Source organism: Muntiacus reevesi, chromosome 3, assembly GCF_963930625.1.
Source record: "Muntiacus reevesi chromosome 3, mMunRee1.1, whole genome shotgun sequence".
Taxonomy (NCBI): Eukaryota; Metazoa; Chordata; class Mammalia; order Artiodactyla; family Cervidae; genus Muntiacus; species Muntiacus reevesi.
Genome location: NC_089251.1, coordinates 142,433,870 through 142,457,646, shown reverse-complemented (window position 1 = coordinate 142,457,646; position 23,777 = coordinate 142,433,870). Strand labels below are relative to the sequence as shown.

Sequence of the window (23,777 nt, the reverse complement as noted above, 5' to 3'; positions counted from 1 at the left end):
TTGGAAATTAAAAGCAAACATCTTAGCTTTTTTATGGGCAATAACTTCAGCTCAAGCAGATATTGGAGAGCAGGTTTAATATGTATATCCATGTTTGCGTAAGTGAGCATCTCCTTACCTAAGCAATTTCTAACAGGCCTGTTTCTTGCAGGAAGATTTCACTTTCCATTTATGTAAATTTCTTTCCTGACACTGGTCTGCTGAGTCAGACAATCACACCATTAAAAACTACTGGACAGCATATTTATAGCTGATCTTAAATAGTAAGAGGCATCCATCATGAATTTAGCCTTATTGTGAATGTTTAGTATCCATTTGTCTTGTTTACTTTCTGCCCTGCAGAGGGTGGAGGCCTAAAGCTTTGCTCACAAGAAATCTGATTAACCAGGAAAGAGGAAACTGTTTTTCTGTTCTCCTTCTGCTGTTCCAGTAATCCACTGTTGCTCCTCAGAAAATTGCCACCTGTTCTGTGATTCAGGATTAGGTCTTAGAAAAATTGTTTGGAGACTTTGTTCCCATCTCTGTTTAGAAAATACATGTGTACCAGACCGCTCTGTCCCTGGGGCAGAGAGGAGATAAGCATGGGGAACATCCACTTTAGCATCTGGCCCAAGGTTTTTTACGTGAAATCAACAAAATACTCTTTCCACCAGAGCACACTCTTTTTCTCCTGGCTCTTCCTACCACTAATTGGTTCTCAAGGTGTTTTCCCCTTTAGGGAAGGTAGATTTTTCAAAATGAAACTACTTTGAAAAGTATGACCACATTCTTCCTGTGGCTTCTCTATGCTGGATTCTCCTGGGGAATTCCGTTGGTGTAAACAAAGATAGGCTAGTTCTCAGTTCAGTTCAGTTCAGTCGCTCAGTCGTGTCCGACTCTTTGTGACCCCGTGAATCGCAACACGCCAGGCCTTCTAGTTCTAACCAGATGTAAAACCCCTGGATAACCAACTGTAATTAAGGGCCTTCTCTTTTTTTTCCTTAACTTTTTATTTTGTTTTATCCTAGATGGCGCTAGTTGTAAAGAACCCACCTGCCAATGCAGGAGCCTAAGAGACGCAGGTTCAATCCCTGGTTGGGGAAGATCCCCTGGAGGAGGGCATGGCAACCCACTCCAGTATTCTTGCCTGGAGAATCCCATGGACAGAGAACCCTGGTGGGCTAGAGTCCATAGGGTTGCAGAGTCGAACACGACTAAAGTGACTTAGTACGCAGCACAATAGCCGGTTAACAGTGTTGTGACAGTTTCAGGTGACCTGCAAAGGGGCTCAGCCATACATATACAAGAGCCTGTTTTTACCCCCTTACCTCTCTGGCTGTTGCTTTCTATCATTCCATCTCTCATTTATGTCATTTCTAAGAGAGATGTAGTCTGTGGAGTCACTTGTAGACCCCTCAGAAGCATCCTTTTGAGCTATACTTTTCAATGTATAACCAGAGTGACCATTGACCATAACAGCCAGATACAGCTTGGAGTGTTGCTACTGAATTGCTCAAACAGCGAAAGTGAAAATGTTAGGCACTTACTCGTGTCTGACTCTTTTGTGACCCCATGGACTATAGCCCACCAAGTTCTTCTATCCATGGAATTTTCAAGGCAAGAATACTGAAATGTAGCCATTTCCTTCTCCAAGGGATCTTCCCGAACCCAGGGATCAAAGCCAGGTCACCTGCATTGCAGGCAGATTTTCTACCATCTGAGCCACCAGTAACATGCCTTAAGTGTTCGAAATTCAATTTTGGTTTCTGTCATTCTTCCTGGGCGTTTGGCCCTGAAATGTAGTATAATTGCTTCCAGAGCCAAATTTATAGTAGATACAACTTTGCATGTTGTATGTTTTATATAAACATTCATTTATATATACATACATACATACATATATAGTATACATACATCTCATGAACTGAGAACTATAAGTGGAATGTAATTAGGATTTCATGAGGATGCTTTTCTACAATTTCATTCTTGTGACTGGAATTTGAATATGGTGTTGTTACCACTGGTAAATGAAACAATATTGTCTTTGTACAGTTAGAAAAATTAGTAACTTGAGAAAAAGACTCTCCCAAAATCTACATAAAAATGAGCTTTTCCTTTTTCCAAAGAAGCACACATAAATCTGGATAATCAGTTTGAAGACCTCACATACATTCATCCTCATTTGCTAAACATTTTGAATTCCGGGATGAGTTTTCTTTTCCTTTGCTTTTGATATACTCTGTTAACTGAATTTTTTTAGAGAAAATGCATTTTTAAGTCTATTAAGTTAGGCTATACTAAATCTGCTTAGTTTTCCTCTTTTTCTATCTTAAAATGAATTACTTTTAGAAAATATATAACTAGAATGGTGATATTTTTAAAAATTCATGTAGCATATTAAAATCCTTTATTAGGAAGAATAAAAATTCCATAGTCTGTTCTATCAATACTAATTATGAAAGATTTCTTTTTATTTGAATATACTCACTTTGGAAGTGTAATGTATTCTATTGAAACTTTGAAACAATAATGCAAAAATTAAAATTTAAATATTAAAATTAAAATAAAGGAAGCTTTTGCTAAGGGGAAAATGTCATATCAGGTAGATTATTTAAGGGCTCTTAAAGAGAACGAATTTAAGAATACCTGTTATTCTCTAGAAAATTAATTAGCCAGGTTTGTGCTTAATAAATACTACTTGATGATGATGAAATTAAATGAAAGAAAAATGCCTGACATAGCTAATTGCAAATGCATGCACTCAGAATATGAAATAGACATAATTTAAGTAATTTGATTCTTGTGTGGTTAGGAAATCTGGAATACAACCTCTGCAGAGGTTGCTGATGCAAAATTGCAAGATCTATACCATTTCATAATAGGTAAAAAACTTAACTAATACAAGCAATCCCTCTATTTTAAAATGACTTAATTATGAATTTGGGGAGATAATATGTACAGTTCTAGAATTTATGGGAATACAGTGTTTGATCCTGAATATCCATGTCTCTTTGTAATGGGGAATTTTGGTTGAATAGCATCTAACCTACTTAAAAGGAGTCCGGTAGGAGTTCCTAGCAGGAGTAATTTCCACCTCCATTTCTGCTTCTATCTATAAATCATGTGGTGGATCTATAATTAATGAATTCAAAGGAAGATAAAAGGGACAGCATTTTAAGGAACACGAATGTTAAATGATTTCTTCAGCTATCCATTTTTCTTAAAATTGATAGTGTTTTCTACTGGAAGAGAACTGTTAAGATCATTACCTATAGTCATGTCTTCCAGGCTTTTACCTCTTACCAAAAACACCATACAATCTGGGTATAAACAGCTTCATTGCAAATCCTCAACTGTTAGAAGCCAAACTCTAATATTTCATACTCACTGCAAAAATGTGATATTCTATGAACAACTAAAAGTAGGAATTCTGCCTGGAAAAATTCACCATCACTATAAGAACTCTGCTTTAAAAAATAAAACAAGTAATTTAAACAAGAAAAAAGAATTATCAACTATGTTATGTTGATATATATATGTTGATATATGTTGATTATATATATATATATAATATATGTTATATATTTTAAATAAATTTCCTTTTTTAGGGGGAAAAAACCCAAAATGTTAATATGTGTTAATTAATATACTCAGGCTTATCATTTATGGGTTTTCTGCAGTAGTAACTAATTTTATAGAGATATAGCATTACTTTAAAATTTTCATAATACCAGTATCAATCATTGTTTTTCTTGCTAAGTTTTCTCATTTTCAGATATTTATTTATGGAAATGAAAATACATTTGTATCATGCTGGATAAACTTTTAGAACTCTAGGTCTTTTTGATCTGTACTTTGAACTCCATTATTTTCTTCAGAGGCTTAAAAATATATGTTTGTAGACCTAATCAAAAATGAAATTATTATCTACAAAAGTTGGTATAACATGATCATGTTACTTTGACTCTAAAAATAGTATCTTTTACCTGAAAACCTATATTCACCTATATTGTGGGTATTTATAAGAGATACTGAGTTCATAATGTGGTCAGAGTTTTGGTCTAAGCATTCTGCTCTGGGTCCATTTTTTTAAGAAGCCAGATTTGTAGTAATCTTAGCACAAGCAAGAATAGAGCTTTCTTCTTCTTCTTCAAGTGAATAAATAAGATCCTTTCGTTAAGTTGAAAAGGCTTCTGAGATTCTAATCTAGTTAAGCATACATGCAGAATCTTCTTGATTCATACAACACATGCACCTTAATAAGCTTCTATCATCCAATTTTCTAGGCCAAACTAAACTGAAAACAGAAAATCAGGAAGGAGATGGGAAGGGATAGAGAAGAAGCTGAAAGGACAAGAAACAGAAAAAATGTAAAACAAGCACAGAGGGCTGTTGCTGCAAACTAGACCAAGGAATACTAGTGATGGCTCTTCAGTCAGGGCTTCTGAAGCTTCTTGCTAAGGAAACTGTAAAATTCACTCATGATTACAGTGAAGGCTGTAAATTGCAATGTTTATTTATGTCACATATGTTTCTAGTAGATCTTTAAAAGGAAAGAATTATAATACATTATATCAAAATGGTTTAGATTAGATATATTCTGAGGCTCTAAAAATACTCTTCAGTTATCTTTAATTAAAAAAGAAAAGTCTCACATGCCACAGATGCTGAATAAATGGTACATTGCTGGAACTTCACTCATTTGCCACATAGAATGGAGTGAGGCTCTTAAGATAATAACTGAATTAGATAAAATTTTTCAATAGCTAAATAAAAGGATACTGAGCCAGTACACAGACAGTAATCAAGCTTCACTTTTAGAATTATAAAATTTTTCTGAGCATGTGCCAGTATATCCAAACTAGCCTGAGCTCAGGAATTGCTCATAATTACAGTTTGTATATTATTGAATTTGTCCATTGGAGATGAAACCAGGTCAAAGCACCTGAATGAAAGATGTTTCTAGTGATTCCATTTAGCAAGGATTTCTATAACATGTACAGCTACTGTGAGTTATACAATATGTAATAGAATGGATACAGAAAACAAAAAGACTCATTCCATAGTACAGGAAGCTAGTATCATAATAAATGCATAAACAACTCAAATACGGTAAGGACTATGATAGACCTTCTGTCAAAGAATGTTCAAACTACCGCACAATTACACTCATTTCACATGCTAGCAAAGTAATGCTCAAAATCTTCCAAGGCAGGCTTCAATAGTTCTTGAACAAAGAACGTCCAGATGTACAAGCTGCATTTAGCAAAGGCAGAAAAGCCAGAGATCAAATTGCCAATATCCATTAGATCATAGAAAAAGCAAGAGAAGTCCAGAACAACATCTACTTCTGCTTCACTGCCTACGCCAAAGCTTTTGACTGTGTGGATCACCACAAACTGTGTAAAATGCTTCAAGAGATGGGAACACCAGACCACCTTACCTGCCTCCTGAGAAACCTGTGTGCATGTCAAGAAGCAACAGTTAGAACCGGGCATGGAACAACAGACTGGTTCAAAATCAGGAAAGTAGTAGTTCAAGGCTGTATATTGCCAAACTGCTTATTTAACTTATATACAGAGTACATCATGTGAAATGCAAGGCTGGATGAATCACAAGCTAGAATCAAGATTGCTGGGAGAAATATCAATAACTTCAGATATGCAGATGACACCACCCTATGGCAGAAAGCTTAGAGGAACTAAAGAGCCTCTTGACAAAGGTGAAAGAGGAGAGTGAAAAAGATGGCTTAAAACTCAACATTCAAAATATGAAGATCATGGCATCTGGTCCCATTATTTCATGGCAAATAGATGGGGGAACGATGGAAACAGTGAGAGACTTTATTTTGGGGGGCTCCAAGATCATTGCAGATGGTGACTGCAGCCATGAAATTAACATACACTGGCTCCTTGCAAGAAAAGCTATGACAAACCTAGACAGCGTACTAAAAAGCAGAGACATTACTTAACCGACAAAGGTCCATATAGTCAAAACTATGGTTTGTCCTGTAGTCATGTATGGATGTGAGAGTTGGACCAAAAAGAAGACTGAGTGCTGAAGAACTGATGCATTCAAACATGGAGAAGACTCTTAAGAGTTCCTTGGACTGTTAGGAGATCAAACCAGTCAGTCCTAAAAGAAATCAACCCTGAATATTCATTGGAAGGACGGATGCTGAAGCTGAAGCTCCAATACTTTGGCCACCTGATGCAACTCAGAGCCAACTCATTGGAAAAGACCCTGATGCTGGGAAAGATTGAAATCAGGAGGAAAAGGGGGTGACAGAGGATGAGATGGTTTGATGGCATCACCAATTCAATGGACATGAATTTGAGCAACTTTGGGAAATGGTGGAGGACAGGGAAAACTGGCATGCTGCAGTCCATGGAATCACAAAGAGTTGGACACAACTGAGGAACTGAACAACAAAAACAAATTGTAGACAAATATAAAAGTAATCATAGGTGTTGAGATGGAGCAATTCTGCCTGAAGGGAAGAAAGTGGAAGGCAGTTGCTGAGCCTTATTTTGAAGGATTGATATTGAACCGGTGAGCAGGAATGCAAAGGGCTTTTTGGAGCAAAGGAAAAGTATGGACCACATCACCACAGTGTGTATACCAGAGTGCAATGTATTGCGTCTGGAAAATAGAGCTCTTGTTTTTGAAGAATGGTGCCATTTATATTGGTTGAAATTGTGTTAGGACAGGTGAAGTAAAACATTGACTAATGTACATAGGTGCCCTTCAAGACAAGAATTCACATGCTTCTGGTCTTACCAACTTTATTCCTTTTCTTTACTTTAAAAACTATGCTTTGAAATCTTGATTTATTCTTCTCCTTTCATTGTTATTGTTTGAAAGTGAAATGAAATTATTTCAGTCTAGAATACAAGACTCTTTGTAGGCTGGATTTTTTTCCCCAAAATACAGTAAGCAGATATTATCATGGAGTGATTTTAGGATCTTGGGAAATATTTGTTCAGGACAGTCCTTTTCCTCAGGCAGATGCCATCTTGCCTGGAGTCCCAGTCTAGTCCAAGGAAATGCTGCTGTGTAGCCTGAAGTCAGGGTTTGGGATTTGGGCCCTGAGTGTTAATGTCCCTCAAGGCTTCACCAAGGACCCCATTAGAATCAGGCAGAGGAAGGAGTCAACGTCTGGTCATGATTAATCCTCTCAATGCCCTGGCCTAATGTAGACTGGCCTTGGGCCCCAGCCAGCTGCCCCTGGGTTAGCCAGCCCACTCCTTCATGCTTGACTCATGTTTTTCAGAGGCTCATTCTGTGCCATGGCTTTCTTCTCTTCCCTCTGTGTTCCTTAGAACTTTAGAGGTAAAGGGACCTACAAAAAATTGGCGACCAGAGGTGAATTAAGGCTTGCACTGTCACTGCTAATCATAGCAGAGGCATAGCAGGGACTAAACTGCAAGGCCACTGAACCACCAGAAATCACGGATATGCTTCAGAGGGCACATGCAGCATCCTAAAAAGTACATGAGTGCTCTCTATTACAAAGAATTGTCTGGTCCAAATGTACAACTGTGGAGGAACCATCATGTAAATATTTATTTTTAAGAGTCGACAATCCATTGCTTTTATGAGATTCTCAAAGGAGTCTAAGAAGAACCCAGAAAAGTCAAGAATCACTAGCAGAGTGGTTGCAAATATGGACTTCAGAGTAACCCAGACCTTGTTCAAATTTGCTTTTGGACATGTGACTTGTAACAATGCACTTAACTCGCCTGATCCTTGGTTTCTTTTTTTCTAAAAGGGGAGCTATAGTCCCCAGTGTACAGGGTAGTTATAAGTATTAAATTGTCTAGTGCATATAGACAAAGGGTTTAACAAAAGAACTGCACAAAGGAGGAACTCATTAAATAATTATGTTCATCAATCACTGTAGTGAAAGTGAAGTCGCTCAGTCGTGTCTGACTCTTTGCGACCCATGGACTGTAGCCTGCACCAGGCTTCTCCGTCCATGGGATTTTCCAGGCAAGCGTACTGGAGTGGGTTGCCATTTCCTCCTCCAGGGGATTTTCCCGACCCAGGGATAGAACCTGGGTCTCCCACATTGCAGGCAGATGCTTTACCCTCTGAGCCACCAGGGAAGCTATCGGGCTTTCCAAATAACTGTAGTACCTTTTATCATCTCTAGGAGCAACATAGCACAATGGAAACGTATCTGACTCAGGTAGGCTTGGCAGTGACAGTATTCTTTAACAGCCACTTAATTTTCCTGAGCCTCCATTATTATGTAAGTGGAGTGTGGTACTTGTATCACAGGTTCATTTTGAGAAATGAGAACATATGCAAAATATTTGCACAAGGACTGCCCTGTATTAGGTGTTCAATAAAGAGAGATATGGACTTCCTAGGTGGCACTAGTGGTAAATACTGTGTCCTAATACAGGAGACATAAGAGGCACAGGTTCAAAACCGTGTCAGGAAGATGCCCTGGAGTGGGAAATGGCAAATCCACTCCAGTACTCTTGCCTGGAGCATCCCATGGACAGAGGAGCCTGTAGGCTACAGTCGATAGGGTTGCTATGAGTCGGACACGACTGAAGCGATTTAGCATGACGTAGCACAGAAAAGGGATCTAACACTCAAACTTCTTGTCTCCCAGTCCAGTCTCCCTCCCCCTGCAATAGAACCCAGTTAGGGCTGATGAGACTTGAAATCACCCCAGGACATGGAGAAGACCTAAATCTTATACCAGGTTTCATTTGTCCTAATGTGCCCAGAGGAAGTTTTTGTCTATTTTTATTCTGTTCTCTTTCCTCTTTTTCTTATTTTTCTTTCTCTTTGGAAGAAAATCTCCTTTACTTCCTCCTAGCTTAAGGATAGATAAGAGTTGATTACAGGGGTTACAAAAAGTAAGGGATGTAGTTGTGGTCTTTTGGTTAGGGGTCTGATGGTCATAAAGTAGAAAGAAAAGTGTCTTTGTTCAGACTGCTAAAAGAAAATTCTGTAAATTGGGTAACTTTTAAATGGCAGCAGTTTATCCCTCACAGTTTCTGAAGTTCAAGATCAAGGTGCTGCAGAATCCATCTGGTGAGAGGTGCTTAATAGTCAGCTGTCTTTTTTTTGCTGTAACCCTATATGGCAGAGAGGACAAGACATCTGTCTCAGGACTCTCTTATAAGGGCGTTAATTACATTCCAAATGCCCCCTAATATCTTCATGTTGGGGGTTAGGATTTCAACATATGAATTTGAGGAAAACACATTCAGTCCACAGCAGAAAGGGCATTGGTTTTTCCTTCAACAAATGGAAGAGTGATCCAGATTACGTTAAAATAAATATCCTAGAATTACTGGGTAACATACCTGGATAGTTGAAATCACTCATGTAAAATCAGTTGAGGAGAGTCACTCTTCTCATGCTGAAGTATATACTTAAACATAATACTGAAAGAAAAAATAAAACCATAAAAAACTACCAAGAAAGGTAAAAAACCATTGCAAAGTGGAATTGTCATTGTTGTTGTTTAGTCTCTAAGTGGTGCCTAACTCTTTCATGACCCCATAGACTGTTGCTTCCCAGGCTTCTCTGTCCATGGGATTTCCCAGGCAAGAATACTGGAGTGGATTGCCAGTTCCTTCTCCAGGAGATTTTCCCAACTCAGGAACTGAACCCACGTCTCCTGCATTGGCAGTCAGATTCTTTACCACCAAGCCACCAGGGAAGTCCCACAAAGCAGAATAGACATACATAATTGTGATCTTTGCTGAGTTTGAGTAATGAGCTCTTAACTAAACTTAGAAATGGATACACACACACACGTGTGTGAGTGTGTGTGTATGTGTGTATAGCTAGATAGGTAAACAGTCCCCCACCCCTCCTGTTTCCACACCTTCTATAGTCTGACTCTGGCTTTTATATAAGGTTCTCTTCCAGGAGACGTCTGGTGTCATATTGTTCTCTCTGGATTTGAAAGTCTTTTTTCTTGAAGCATGATCCCTTGAGGGACTAGTCATTGTCATCTATTAGAACACAGAATGGGTAGTGAATAGGGAGTGCTGAGAAGTCAGGACTTGGACTATTTAATCCAGCTCTGACCTTAACTAGCTGAGCAAGTTCGAATCTGTGTGGAAGATTCTTCTAAAGAGAAGATTCCTCTCTAAAGAGAAGAATCTTCTCTTTAGAAGAGGAATTCAGTAAATGGTTTCTTATTCTCTGTGTGCATCACATTATTTATCTATAAACGGAAGCAGCTGGACAAGATAATCTCTAAGGACCCTTCCTGTTCTTAATTCTAAGATTATCTTCTCAATGTTAGGACAATGTGGTGCTTACTGGCACCACCATTAATGAAATTACCCATCATTTATCTTATAAAGGGAAAGCAAAAACCAATAACAGTGGGCCAGTCAAGCCTTACAAGAAGAGTATGTGGATTTTTATCATACCCGCAGCTCTGCAGTGATGCTTGGGATGAATGTGAATGTCTTAAAAAAAAAAAAAAGAGGTGCCCTGGGGTGACCTGACCTACGTTATTGTTTGGACTTGGATACAGCAAACACGTTCTTCTTTAGTGTAGTTATGTATGCTTGTGACTCGGAATGTAGCTGAAAATAAAAGTCTGTACTTAATACTTGTTGGTAAGAGATTATCCTACAAAAAAAAAACATGTTTTTCCATCTCCTTATCTCTTATTTACCTCTTCACTCAGACCTTGCCTCCTACTCCACAGAGAAGGTTCACAGGAGGTTACCAGGTGGCGCTCACTCAGATTTCATTCCCTCAATTCTACAAGTACCCATTAAGTTTCAATCTTTATCTTTCTTCTTCCTGTCATAGAGGATGAGGTGTCCTGCCAAGACTACGCATCTACAGGTTCAGCACTTGACCTCATTTCCTGTTCACAGGGATAGGATCCTGATGCAACTTTTGTGCTTCCTCCCCATCTTTAAAAACCACACATCTGTTTCCAGTCCGCCCCAAAACATTTTTAGTGACCCTCCCAACTGCCTGTGAAAGGTCCAGCCCAGGAGTCCTGCTTGCATTAAATGCCACAATAGAAGAGCATAACTCCTAGAGGAAAGGGTCTCACTTCACTTGTACACAGCCATTAAAGTGGCTTCCGTTTGACCCCATTTCATGTAGCCTTAATCTTATCCTTTGCGTGCCTCTCTCACCATTAGATAACAGAAATGAAGCGATTTCCTTTGTGTTTGGCCTTTCCTGTAAATCTCATTTCCAGATTTGCTTCAAATTATGGGAAAGATTAAGTGGAGTGGGAAAACGAGAGGAAGGCAGAAGACACTAGGCTCTGTTGAGGCAGGGCAGTCAAGTTTCACAGCTTGATTTTACCCCTTTCGGAATCGAGAGGGCGTGGGCTGCACCGTCCACGGGCTGACACCCTCTGCAGCAGGAGGCGTGGGCAGTGCGTCCCCACGAGGGCATCCGTGCCCCAGAACAGCTCTCGTCACTCTCCCCCTTTCCCCAGATGTCAGCAGAGGAACTTCCTCTGACCATCTGCTGCTGCATTAGTCAAAGTTCATCAGCTTGTCCACAGGATTTCTCTCCCAAATCTGTATGGCTGCCCTATTGTTCGTTATATGTCTGGTTTTCTCATTTCTTAGGAAAGTTCCTTTTTCATTTTACATTTCATTCTGTTCCTTTGAACATGGATCCCAGATACTTCTAACTGCGGAAACTTGAATACTCCCCTCCACCTGTTTTAGTGGTACAACTGTAGTCTACAGATGAATAGCCAAGGAAGCCCTAGTACAGAAGCTGAGAAGATCCAAGGTTCATGAAAACAGAACTTAGGTCAGTTTATCTCTCACTCTCTTTTGTGGCTGGGGCACCTGACATCATTTTCCTGCCTCAGTTTCCTTATTTGTAAAATGTGAGTAAAAGCATTAATCTGTCTAGCTTCTTGAGTTCTATAAGAACTGTAGATAATTCATGGAAGAACTACCATGCTCACCTACTGTTATTTCTGCTAAATGTATTAGCAGCAGCAGCCTCAGCATCATGACATTCCTAAAATGGCATCTGTGCCTCACAGCAAGAACATTCTACCCTAGAAACAGGTATAACCCATGTCCTTAATCAGGCTGTCAGTATTTAAGCATATTTTCTCCCAGAATGCCTGTTGGAGGAGAGTGGTGTACTGTGATCCCCAGAAGTTCTTTCGTAGGTAGAGATGGTGTCCCAGTTTGTTCAGCTACCTCCATTGACTCCAGGGACATTTCTAGCTGAAGATGACTAGTGCCTAGAGGTGATTTAGACTAGAATCTGGGCCACTTATCCACGTGCCAAAGTTCCCAGTTCTCTGTGGCATGTGGTGCTTCTTCCTGAAGGTGCTGGGTGAAAGTGCTTATCAGTCAGAGACTCCTCAACAAAAGGCTTGACAGTCCCCTTTGTCAAGACTTTCCTCCGGAAGACATGGTAGCAGGTTGGACCTGCATTACACACCTCTGCATTCTTTTGCAGACTAGCAACTTTTTGTTGTGTTAGAGAAAATAACATGAGAATTTTTTTCACAGCACTATTCAATAGAGATAGCTATGAGATCCATTACTGTTGTCGAGCACGCAACATTTAAGCGTGGTGTCTCTCTGTGTCTGAAAATGCAAGCAATATGGTGGCTTCCAGAGCAAATGACAGAATCAGGTTAGCCTAGCACATTTGCCAAAGGTTTAGGAAAGAGACATTATACAAATGTCTAAGTTATTCTAGTTCCGGACTCTAAGATTTCTAAAAGTCACTTTCACACAATTCATTATTAATATTTGTGAATATTTGATAAAATCCAGAACCTTTTTCTGCTGTGGAAAATAAATCACCCCTAATAGCTGAATTTTTTTCTTTATTTTAAACTTGAACTTTTGCCTGACAGTCACATGTCATCACTATGCTTTTCTCTGCTTAATACTGTTTTTCTTACCTCCATCCTAGGATGGCCGTCTGCGGATGAATGACCAGCTGATTGCGGTTAATGGGGAATCTCTTCTGGGAAAGTCCAACCACGAAGCTATGGAAACACTTAGACGATCCATGTCCATGGAAGGAAACATCCGAGGGATGATCCAGTTGGTGATTCTGAGGAGGCCAGAGAGACCAATGGAGGTGATGCAATTGTTATTTCCCTGTGAAAACTGCTCAAATGCCCACCAGAATATTCACACTTCGATCACTAGGGTGGTAGCTAGGCTCATACTGGTTTCTGAAATTAGAAAAATATGAGCCTAGAGGTGCTCTGACGGGATTATGTGGCAAATAGGTGGTTATATATTTTAGGTATAACTAGAAGGTATAAAAATGTACATATAAATTAAGTCATTTATCCAGTGTAACAGGTCCATAATTTCTAGTTTTTCCCCAGAAATTCCTAGACCTCTGGACTTTATGAATTATACTTTATTCATATTAGGAACATTAACACATATAACATGCTTATATGCTTTTTGGATGATATACTAGCATTGTCCATTCCTTATTAAGTTCCTAATAAGATAATGCTTACTGTGAAGATTATTATAATGCAATTAGCTCTCTATGTTCTTCCCTACAGCTTGTGCTTGGGTAATACAAATCTGGGGCTTCCCTTGTGGCCCAGTGGTAAGAGTCTGCCTGCCAACGCAGGAGCCATGGGTTCAGTCCCTGGGTTGGGAAGATCCCATGGAGAAGAGCATGACAACCCACTCCAGTATTCTTGCCAGGAAAATTCCATGGACAGGGAAGCCTGGTGGACTACAGTCCATGGGGGTCTCAAAATAATCAGATACAACTTAGCAACTAACCAACAACAAATACAGATCTGCAACTAAGTTAAAATTTGATCTATTAAACAAATTTCTTGCTTCATATTATTAAATACACTTTAATTAAATATTTTTGAAATCTATTATTATTTCTTTATGGAGTTTTTTAATGTAAGAAATATTTTATGTATACATGAAGTATAAAGAAAATATTATTGAATGCTGATATTGCTAAGTATTTCACTTACATATAATTATATTTATATAATTATATTTTACAATGATGTATCAATTATATTTATCATAAAATATTCCTAAAACATTATTTTTGCTAATATATAGGCAATAGTTATTAAATTCTCTTACAAATTATTTTAATAAAAGATAAGAAACAAGCTGATAATAGTTAAGAGTTGAGAAAAACATCAGAAAATCACATATATATTCTCTAAGGACAAATAATGTTTGTGTGATATAATAATATAAGAAGTTAAAATAGAATCCTATTAAAACACTGTTAGTTTTAATAATAAATTCAACTTAAAAATTGTAAAAGATTTTCAGGTTAAGAATAGAAGGTAGTTGGGACTCATAATGGTTAAAAGTTTGGGCTCTAGAGTTTTAGATTGAGTTAAAAACCCCATGTTGGTCACTTCCTAGCTATGTAAAGACATACATAGTTGAATGCTCAGTAGATAGCAATACAGTTGTCTGCCTTATCCTTTTGTATATCTTCATTTACCAGCACCTAGTAGAAAGCTGGGCTTCCCTGGTGACTCAGATGGTAAAAAATCTGCCTGCAATGCAGGAAACCCAAGTTCAATCCCCGGGTCAGGAAGATCCCCTTGAGAAGGAAATGGCAAGCCACTCCAGTTTTCTTCCCTGGAGAATTCCATGGACAGAGGAGCCTGCCAGGCTGCAGTCCATGGGGTCACAAAGAGTCGGACACGAATGAACGAGTAACACTTTCACTTTCAGTAGACAGTTATTATACATTGTGTAATAAATAAATAGAAGTTTCTTATAAGGCCTACTTCATCTAAGAGGATAAGCTGAAGTAAACTTACTGTATCTTTATGTTAGTCACTCGGTCTTGTCCAGCTCTTTGCGACCCCGTGGACTGTAGCCCCTTCAGGCTCCTCTGTCCGTGGGATTTTCCAGGCCAGAATACTGGAGTGGGTTGCCATTTCCTTCTCAAGGCTGTATCTTACTTTGTTACATTATCGGCTATTGGAAAGGAGGAACTGTACCTTTTTACTCTTCTATACATAACCTTGTAAATGTTAAATAAATGTAAATTGGCAATTACTGAAGACTATATATAATGAGCCAACTCATTTTCAACATTTGTGTCTGCTTAAGTGACATAGAGGTTTCCATGAATATTTAATGGATTTTACTTATGTACACAGTCATAAAACCCTTATCTCTTGCTTCCTACTATGAGAGAATCAGCTCCTTTTTAGTTGAATTTCATTCTTACTCTGGAGTCCTAGACCTCCATGGAACCCAGTTGTTGGAGGCAGGTACGAAGTATGGTATGTGGGCCCCTGAGTCACCCCTTCCACGCATCTGTTTTAAATCTCTCTTAAGACGTCTTGGAGCAAAGATTTCTCAACTTATAGATAAGTCGGAAATGCACTGCTCAAGATTTCCATATCTGTGCAGAAGTAAAAGATAGCAAATGAAAAAAGAAAAGGAGAAATGAACACTGCTAAAAGAGTTCCCTCCCCACTTTTCATCTTCCCTAGTTTCCTGTCTTTCTCTCCAATATACGAATGCCTAGTGCATAAATGCTCATTGTTTTGACACGTCAAGTTAAGACGCTTTATTATTTGCTTTCTCCTTTACTGCAGGTATTTTCATTTTAATTCTCATGCTCTGGGCTGGGCTGGCAATTATTCTATCAGAAGCAAGTACTAAGCCTTCAATTTGTTGCCCATCTTCAGGAGTGTCCTGTTGATATGGTTCACTAGGAAATCGATTAGGAATAAGAAATGGGACAAAAAGAAATTTTTATGAGGACATTTAAACAAGATTCATTTTTGGTTTCCCTAATATTTATATGCTTTCCATGGGGGATGAGCAGGCACTTGGCTCTCTCAGCTAGTGAGAGTCTCTGTGGTACCCATGAAGATTAAAGAGTATTATTTTTTTTCATATGACAGCCGCCTAATGTACAGTTAATCTTTATTAAATTAAAAAAAAAAAAGCTGTAGCTATTTGATCTCCCAAATCTGTTTTACTGTGTCAAAGCATATGTTTTCTGCTCATGTGTTTGGAAGACTGTCCTCTGGAGCAGCAACTACCCTCAGGTATGATAAAAAAGGATCAGTAACCTAGAAAAAGGCCCCTGCACTGCTCATATATTCAAGGAAATCAATTAGTTAGGTTTGGAAAGAACACCAAAATGGTTACTTGAACATGATATTGATATTTAAAAAAAAAAAGAAGAAGAAGATGCTACTTAAGAAAAGTCAAAATATATAGTCTTTGGGGTATTTTCCCACATTACCCAGATGTACAAGATACGTAAACAGTTTTGATGAGAACCTCGTGAAGAATACATAATGAGCCCTTGATTGAATCAAAATCATTTTAAACAGAAACATGTTTTTCAAAGGATGAGCTTGAGGTTCAATTGTAATTCTACTTGAGCCTAGAGACTTGGTATTAAAAAATGGGTTATGACCTGTTTTTTCTTTTTCCTTCCCCCAAACATTTCCCTCCCCTGAGTTGTAAGCTCAACTTGGTAGAAGCAGAATATGTTTAAAACTCCATTATATTTTTTATTGGCTGGGACACTAATGGAATGCTCCTCGACAGCTCTATTTTACAGGCTGAATACTTTAGTTAGGCTGGTTACTGATCAGTTGTTGGGATATTGATTGTGTCATTTATCAAAGAGCCAGGAAAGCAGCAAAAACATTTGTTGTTGTTGTTCTTGTTGTTAAAGCCCTTGACGATATAAGGTAGGTCCTACCTCACCTACCTGCCAGGGCTCTAGCTTAAATTTAGGGGTAGTTTGCACCAGGTTTGGTTGACTAGTGGTACAGGGGCAAAGGGCACCCCTGGGGTGTGGAAAAAGTGTTCTGAACCTTGACAAAAAAGCAGCAGCTGAAAATATTTTGATTATGAAGAAGGTATGCATTGAATGCTGAGAATATTTTGTTTAACCAACAGGATACCGAGTTATTGGAACTAAAAGAGAGGAGTGTAAATCAAATGCATTGTTTGGGTCAAATGCTCTTTTTCAGAAGGAAAGAGCTTTGGAGATCAATTTTATATTTCTGTCTGGGGCATGTTCCTCTCACCAATGGTCAAGGGAATGGTCCTGAGATGGCTTTCTGTTTGCTTTTTTGAATCTATTAGGACGGAATGTTATCTGAACCTGAGTAAAACCAGTTCTCTGTGCCGCGTCCCCCTTGAATAGCAGTTAGAACTCCCTGCAGTCAGCCCCTACTAATGCCTCAGGGGTGCCTGGGGCACATGCCGTGTGGGGGCGGTATTATGAAGATCGCAGTTTTAAGGAAACTGGATTTGTTTACAGACTGTCAAAATAGAAGGGGGAAATGTGGTAAAAGAGAAAACTCTCAGGAGAACCACTGTCAGGCATTGTCACAGAAGTTTGTTATAGTTCCTGGCCCAAAAGCCTAGTGTCTGCAGTGGGTCTGTCCCGTGGCTGTTCAGTGGTAAACCTGTCTGGGTTCTGACTTGTCCTAAAGCATATGCACTTAGTCGCCAAGGGGGGGAGAGAGACAGAGGGGAACCATCTGGTTGGCAGAGAAACACCCTTGGCATGAACTGTATTCTTATGTTGACATTACCACAAGCTGCACTCCCAGATGGAAGAAAATGTGAAAGAAGACAGTTGTAAGTGGCGGGAAAGAATCATAAAGTTAATCCTCTTTTGTACTGGCTATCAGCACTCCTAAGCCTTAACACCACAATGTCAGTAATTTTTATTTCCTATTCAAAGATATTTTAACTGATAGGAACATTGTGATTTTCCACTGTCCAGGATTTCCATGCCAGAGAATCTTGAAAAATTATTTGAGAGTTGATCATTCTTTCACCTTGCTTCCATCGACAAAGTTGGGAAATGTTACAAAAGTGAATGTAGTTCTTGTTTTCATTCCTTAGGAGCCTGCAGAGTGCGGGGCATTTTCTAAGCCCTGCTTTGAGAACTGTCAAAATGCTGTAACCACCTCCAGGAGAAATGATAATAGTACATTGCATCCATTTGGCACGTACAGTCCACAAGACAAACAGAAAGGTAAGGTTCTCTACTGAAAATTATCTACTGCAAGTGGTGTGAGAAAACACGAGAGTGTTTATTTAAATTAAAAAAAAAAAAAGGAACAAAGGGGAATTAATTAGAGTAAGTGCAGACTTCGCTGCTCGGAGTCGTGAACACAGAGATGGGTGGGGGAGCTGACTCACAAGTTGTGAAGCAGATTCCTGGCATTGCCTCCAGTTTAAGTGACAGTTTCTATGCTTGCTGCCCCAAACATGGAGGGTTATGTATAAAACAAACCATGCCTGCAGAAACAAAATGACAAACCATTATTTTTGTTTAAGAATCTTTTAATATTGGAAGTTACCAAGTGTAAATGACAACTCAACTCACAATATATGTGGACTGGTATTAAACCATGGAGTGATCATAGCACAATTTGCAGATATATGCTTATTTTTGAGTGGTAAATACCGTGAACCATGACCATGATTATCTTTTACACATCACATTTCTAGTGGAGTTTTACATGTAAAAGCCTTAGATTTTCCTCTTTGTGTTTTCAAAAATCATGCTTTAGGCCACCAAGAAATTTATTTCCCTGCTTCTCCTTTCTGTTTAGTAACTTTAATTTTTTTGTACTACAAAAGCAATAGATATTCATGACAGGAAGTTAAGAGAAAGACTATAAAGAGAAGACTTCATGTTTCTCGTGTGTATGTGTGTGCTAAGTTGCTTCAACTGTGTCTGACTCTTTGTGACTCTATGAACTGTCGCCTGCCAGCCTCCTCTGTCCATGGGACTCTTCAGGCAAGAATACCAGGGTTGGTTGCCATGCCCTCCTCCAGGGGATCTTCCCAACCCAGGGACTGGACGCGCGTCTCTTATGAGAAACTGACTTGACTTTCTGTCCAATCAAGAAATACTCAGTATGTCTTTTCCCATCTTAATACAGTTAAATATTTTCTTGACAAAGCAGGATCTCTTTCTAAGTCTTTCCGTCACAAAGGCAGGAAGAATCTGGGTAAGGAACAACAGGTTCCCCTCACACCAGAAGTGCCTTCTCTTGACTGTGTCCAAATAATGATCAAGAACGTTTCCAGCCTTTATATACCTTGACTGTCATTTAATTCTCAAGCATCAAGTGGTCCAGTGACAATCCAAATTCAGGGTTTTATTCCTTATTGCACCAGTGATATTCAAAGGGACATTGGACACATTACCTCCTATCTTGTTTCATTTTCAGTGCTTATAAAATATCAATGCTGAAGTGATAATTATGTGGTATATTTTTAGAAGACATTGGGATACTCAAGGAAATGGGATAATATCTCTAGGAAGGCTGGCAAAGGCAAACATAATGAAACTATAAAACTAGTTAAAGTGTAAGGATACACCCAGAAAAAATATATATTTTAAATAATAAAATCCATTCAATTGTGAAGTGATTGGCCTCCAACTAATAAAATAATATTAAAAAAAAAATCCATTCAAAACACATGCTGAAAATAAGATGCAGTAGAATGTTCTGAGTTTGTATTTCCCTGAACAATGAGAATCCTTTAGGCACAGAGCCACTGGGAGGTTCTCTTCCTCCTGAGACATGGATCCGTGGTCCACTTGGCACCTGCTACACTTCCTCCTCCTACCTCAACTTTCCAAGGTAACATCAAAAATCCAGTTCTTTTAAAATTCCATTAGACATTATTTCTTTAAAAGGCACAGAAAATCCATTATTATTTCCTTGTGGTTCTGTGATACAATACTCAGTTATAAGGATTTGACCTATCAAAGCATAGACTTGTTAAATTGTAACTGTAATAGGCCAGTAGATGGAATGCTCTTACTTTTTCTATAAGCTTATTGACTGAAAGAGGATGCTGTAGAAGAATATTGTGCTCGTCACTTCTTTGTAGTATTAATAACATTTTCAGTTTTGAGAACCGTTGAGAGTTCCTGAGTTTCAGATGCACATGAGTTGGTCATAGGCCACTGAGACTCATGAAATCTGAGTGATGCTGACTTGCCACCACCCGTCTTTCTAAGGAGCTCCTTTAGAAAAACAAGATTGACTTGGCAAAATGTAATGTCTAGTGAGGAGAGGAACTGTTACAGCCAAAACATTAACTTTTTTTTCTTCCCTTCCTCCTTTCCTTTGTATATTTAAAAGTCCAATGTTGATATGCTGTGTTCCATCTATTTTTGTAATAATAGTACATACCACCCACTGTTCTACTGTTATTTTATATATATATACATAATCCTGTCAAGCTGTTAGAGAGAAAAGGCATTCTTAGAACTAACATTTGTAGAAATTATGACACCAGAAATTCACATTTGTGTTGGAGAATTGCTCGCAATGCCTGCAGTGGAATGAGTGTGGGGTTCCAGGATGGTAATAAGGATGGAGCTTGTCTCCCAGGGGTTCACTATAAAATCCTATTAAGCATTTGAATGGCAATGAAGTTCACAAACTCTACATTTTCTGAAGAATCTTTCTGGCAGATCTCACCCTGAGCCAAGTAATAGCCAAAGTGCAGTTTACCTCTGGTTTGTTCTTCCCTCTCCTTCTGTTGTTCTCATCTCCCTTTTGTGCGCTACTCCTGCTTTCTCCCCACTTTTAGCTCATGAGAACTCCAGCCCTTGCCCCAGGCACTTGTGGCCCCAAGTCTGCCCAGGATCACCCACTGAGGTCTTCTCAGGCCTTTCACCATACTCCAAACCAAGTGTTTTAACTCTGTATCCTGTCCCACTGAATCCATGTGCCTCGGGGTCCTTTGAAGAGACTCATAATAGTGTGATTATGTACAATATGTCCCCTCCTGGGAACCTACATGTATCCACCCCCCCAACAGCATGTAAGGCGCTGCCTCTGCAGTGATGATCAGAAATTGAATTATACTTTTCAACTTGACTGATGATTATGGGATAACTTCATTGTGCACAATGTGCTAGGCCGCAACGATGAATACAATGTCGTTATTGTTCTCAAGAATAGTCTGAAGCAGAGGTCAGCGGACTTTGTCTGTAAAGGGCCAGATAATACATTTCAGGCTTTGTGGACCATAGGATCTCTGTTGTAGCTCCTTACCTCTGCCACGGTAGTGCGCGAGCAGCCCTAGACAATACTTTCATGAATGTGTTCAATGAAAGTTTATGTACAAAATCAGCTGGTGGGCTGGTTTGGGGCCAGGGCCATAGCTTACTGAGTTCTAGTCTAATGGCATGAACTCTTTTGTCATTCTGTTCTGATTTGGCCCTGGCAGAATGGATCCTGTAAAACAAGTCACAACAATAAAAGATGGAGATTAAAATAAGGGTCATTTGGTCATAAATGAAGTAGTAACTAGATGTACAGTGTTTTACAGGCAATATGTAAAATATCCATCAAGACTTACCTTGTATATTCAGTGGGATCGAGAAATACTGTTTTTAGGAGACAAGAATTCTAGATTTTCACGATGATAAAGAGCTTAACAGAGGTGTTTGGACCAAGAGGAAAATAAAATTCTTTACAGCAAGTGGATCTGTTATTAAAAAGTACCAAGGATAATCACAACATTGTTGATCAACTATACTCCCATATAAAGTAAAAGTTAAAAAAAAAACTACCAAGGATAAAGAGTCATCAAAGAAAACATATCTGCACCTATCATTATTTTTAAAACATGTAGATTATTCATGTGAATAAAATAAAAATTGAAGCTAATGATCATAATCAACTTAAAGTAGCCAGAGGAGATGCTAAAGAAGAAGAATGAGAGGCAAAAGAGGAGGACGTGGATGAATTTATCTGTGGTGCAGTAAGAGAAATAAATATAGACAAGTAGATGATGGATTGGTAAATAGCTCATTGCAAAAGCAGCACGTGGTAAATGTTATACAAGAATTAATTTTTGTAATATTAACAGATAAACTGAAAGTGTCAGTGGATAAAGATAGTGAAGATGTATTTCTTGCTTATATCACAACCCAGTGAGAATTGAGGGACCTGGGCTGTTTCCATTGGAAGCTGGCCATTGTCTGGTGCCTCATCCATTTATGGTTGCAGAAGATAGATGGGAAAGGGGGAGAAGTTGCGTGTACCCTTTCTTAAACATTAAAACTGGACCCAACATTGACCATAGTAGCTTACTTTCTATTGGCAAGAACTAGTCTAGTTACAAAAAGAGGTGGAAAATGGGGTTGATGGTCTAGATGTGTGCCAGGAAGAAAGGAAGACCATAGATACTGGGAGCACTAGAATTCTCTGCCACTGTTGTAAAAATACAAACAGATCCCATAAAGGGAAGGTTTCATAGGAAAGGTGATATTTGAGGTGGACCTTGGGAGAAGGGTGGGACTTTTAATGGATGAAATGGGTTTTACAATTATATGAGCAAGTACACTGGGGTAGGAAGGCCTGACCTTGGGGTCTGGAATTGTAAGTGGTCTCAAGTAGCTAATGTGTAATAGATAAAGTTGACTGCCAGGGACAGAGACTTTTATACTCTAGGCGATTGTGTGCAACTGAAAAATTTTTGATCAGGCAGTTACATGATCACAGCTATGTTTGCCACTCGTGAAAAAATGAGCTGAGAAGTTGAAGATAAATGATTAGAACCAATAGAAAAGACGTGGTCCCCATATGTCCTTTATTCCAACTTGCCTTGTAGACTTTCTGCTCTGTGTGTGTGTGTGCTAAGTTACTTTAGTCATGCCCAATTCTCTGTGACGCTCTGCGGGGTCTCTGCCAGACTTCTCTGTCCATGGGATTCTCCAGGCAAGAATACTGAAGTGGGTTACCATGCCCTCCTCCAAGGGATCTTCCCAACCCAGGAGTCAAACCTGAGTCTCTTATATCTCCTGCATTGGCAGGTGTTTTTTTGTTTTGTTTTGTTTTTTTTAACCACTAATGCCATCTCTCAGCGGATCTTTGACTGCCTGACTGCTGCATATTACCAGGTCCCTGGAGGTGGAGGACAGTGCTGACTGCTTTGTTCTTTGTGTTTCTGTACTCTGATCATCTGACTTATCAGACTCCTGCTTCAAGTCTCATTTTCAGGGACATTTTAGCAGTGCTAGAACTGCCTCCCTTTTATACTAGTCTGTGATGTGGAGCTTTGAACAAGTCCTTCCCTGGTGTATTCATCAGGGTTCTCCAGAGAAACAGAACCAATGGAAGGTGTATGTGAGTATATGTATGTGTGTGTGTGTATTACATATATATACATAGGTAGAGATTTATTGTAAAAGATTGGGTAACATGATTATAGAGGAAGGCAAATTCCAAGACCTGCAGAGTGAATGAGCAAGCTGAGACCTGGAAGAAAGAGCCAATGGTGTAGTTCCTGTCTGAAGGTCAGCAGGATCAAGAACCAGGAAGAGCCAGTGGTTCAGTCTGAATCCAAGCGCCGGAAAAAGCCAGTGTCTCAGTTTGAAGGCAGTCAGGCAGGAAGAATTCTCTCCTACTTAGAGGAGGGTCAGCCTTTTTGTTCAGGCATCAACAGATTGGATGAGGCCCACCCACATAGGGGCAGTTGCTCAGTGGTTAAGAATCCACCTGAACTTCAGGAGCTGCAGGAGACTCAGATTCAACCCCTGGGTTGGGAAGATCCCCTGGAGGAGGACATGTCAACCCATTCCATATACTTACCTGGAGAATCCCATGGACAGAAAACCCTGGTGGGATACAGTCCCTATGTTCACAGAGTCAGACATGACTGAAGCGACTGAGCATGCGTGCACACCCACATACGGGAGGGGTGCAATCTACTTTGTCTGCTGCTTTCAATGTTACTGTCACCCCAAAACAACATCACAAAATACCAAGTGTCTTGGCACTCTGAGCCCAGTCAAGTTGA

General features: G+C 39.2%; 1 protein-coding gene across 2 annotated transcripts in view; it reads left to right on the top strand.

Annotated features, from left to right (window-relative positions):
• Positions 1 to 23,777, top strand: part of PARD3B (par-3 family cell polarity regulator beta) — a 1,130,274-nt gene that overhangs the window by 680,723 nt on the left and 425,774 nt on the right. For both annotated transcript variants that reach the window (XM_065930754.1, XM_065930753.1), the window contains exons 12-13: positions 12,892 to 13,062; positions 17,841 to 17,973. In XM_065930754.1, coding sequence (XP_065786826.1) covers positions 12,892 to 13,062; positions 17,841 to 17,973 — 304 coding nt within the window. The remainder of the gene's footprint in view (positions 1 to 12,891; positions 13,063 to 17,840; positions 17,974 to 23,777) is intronic.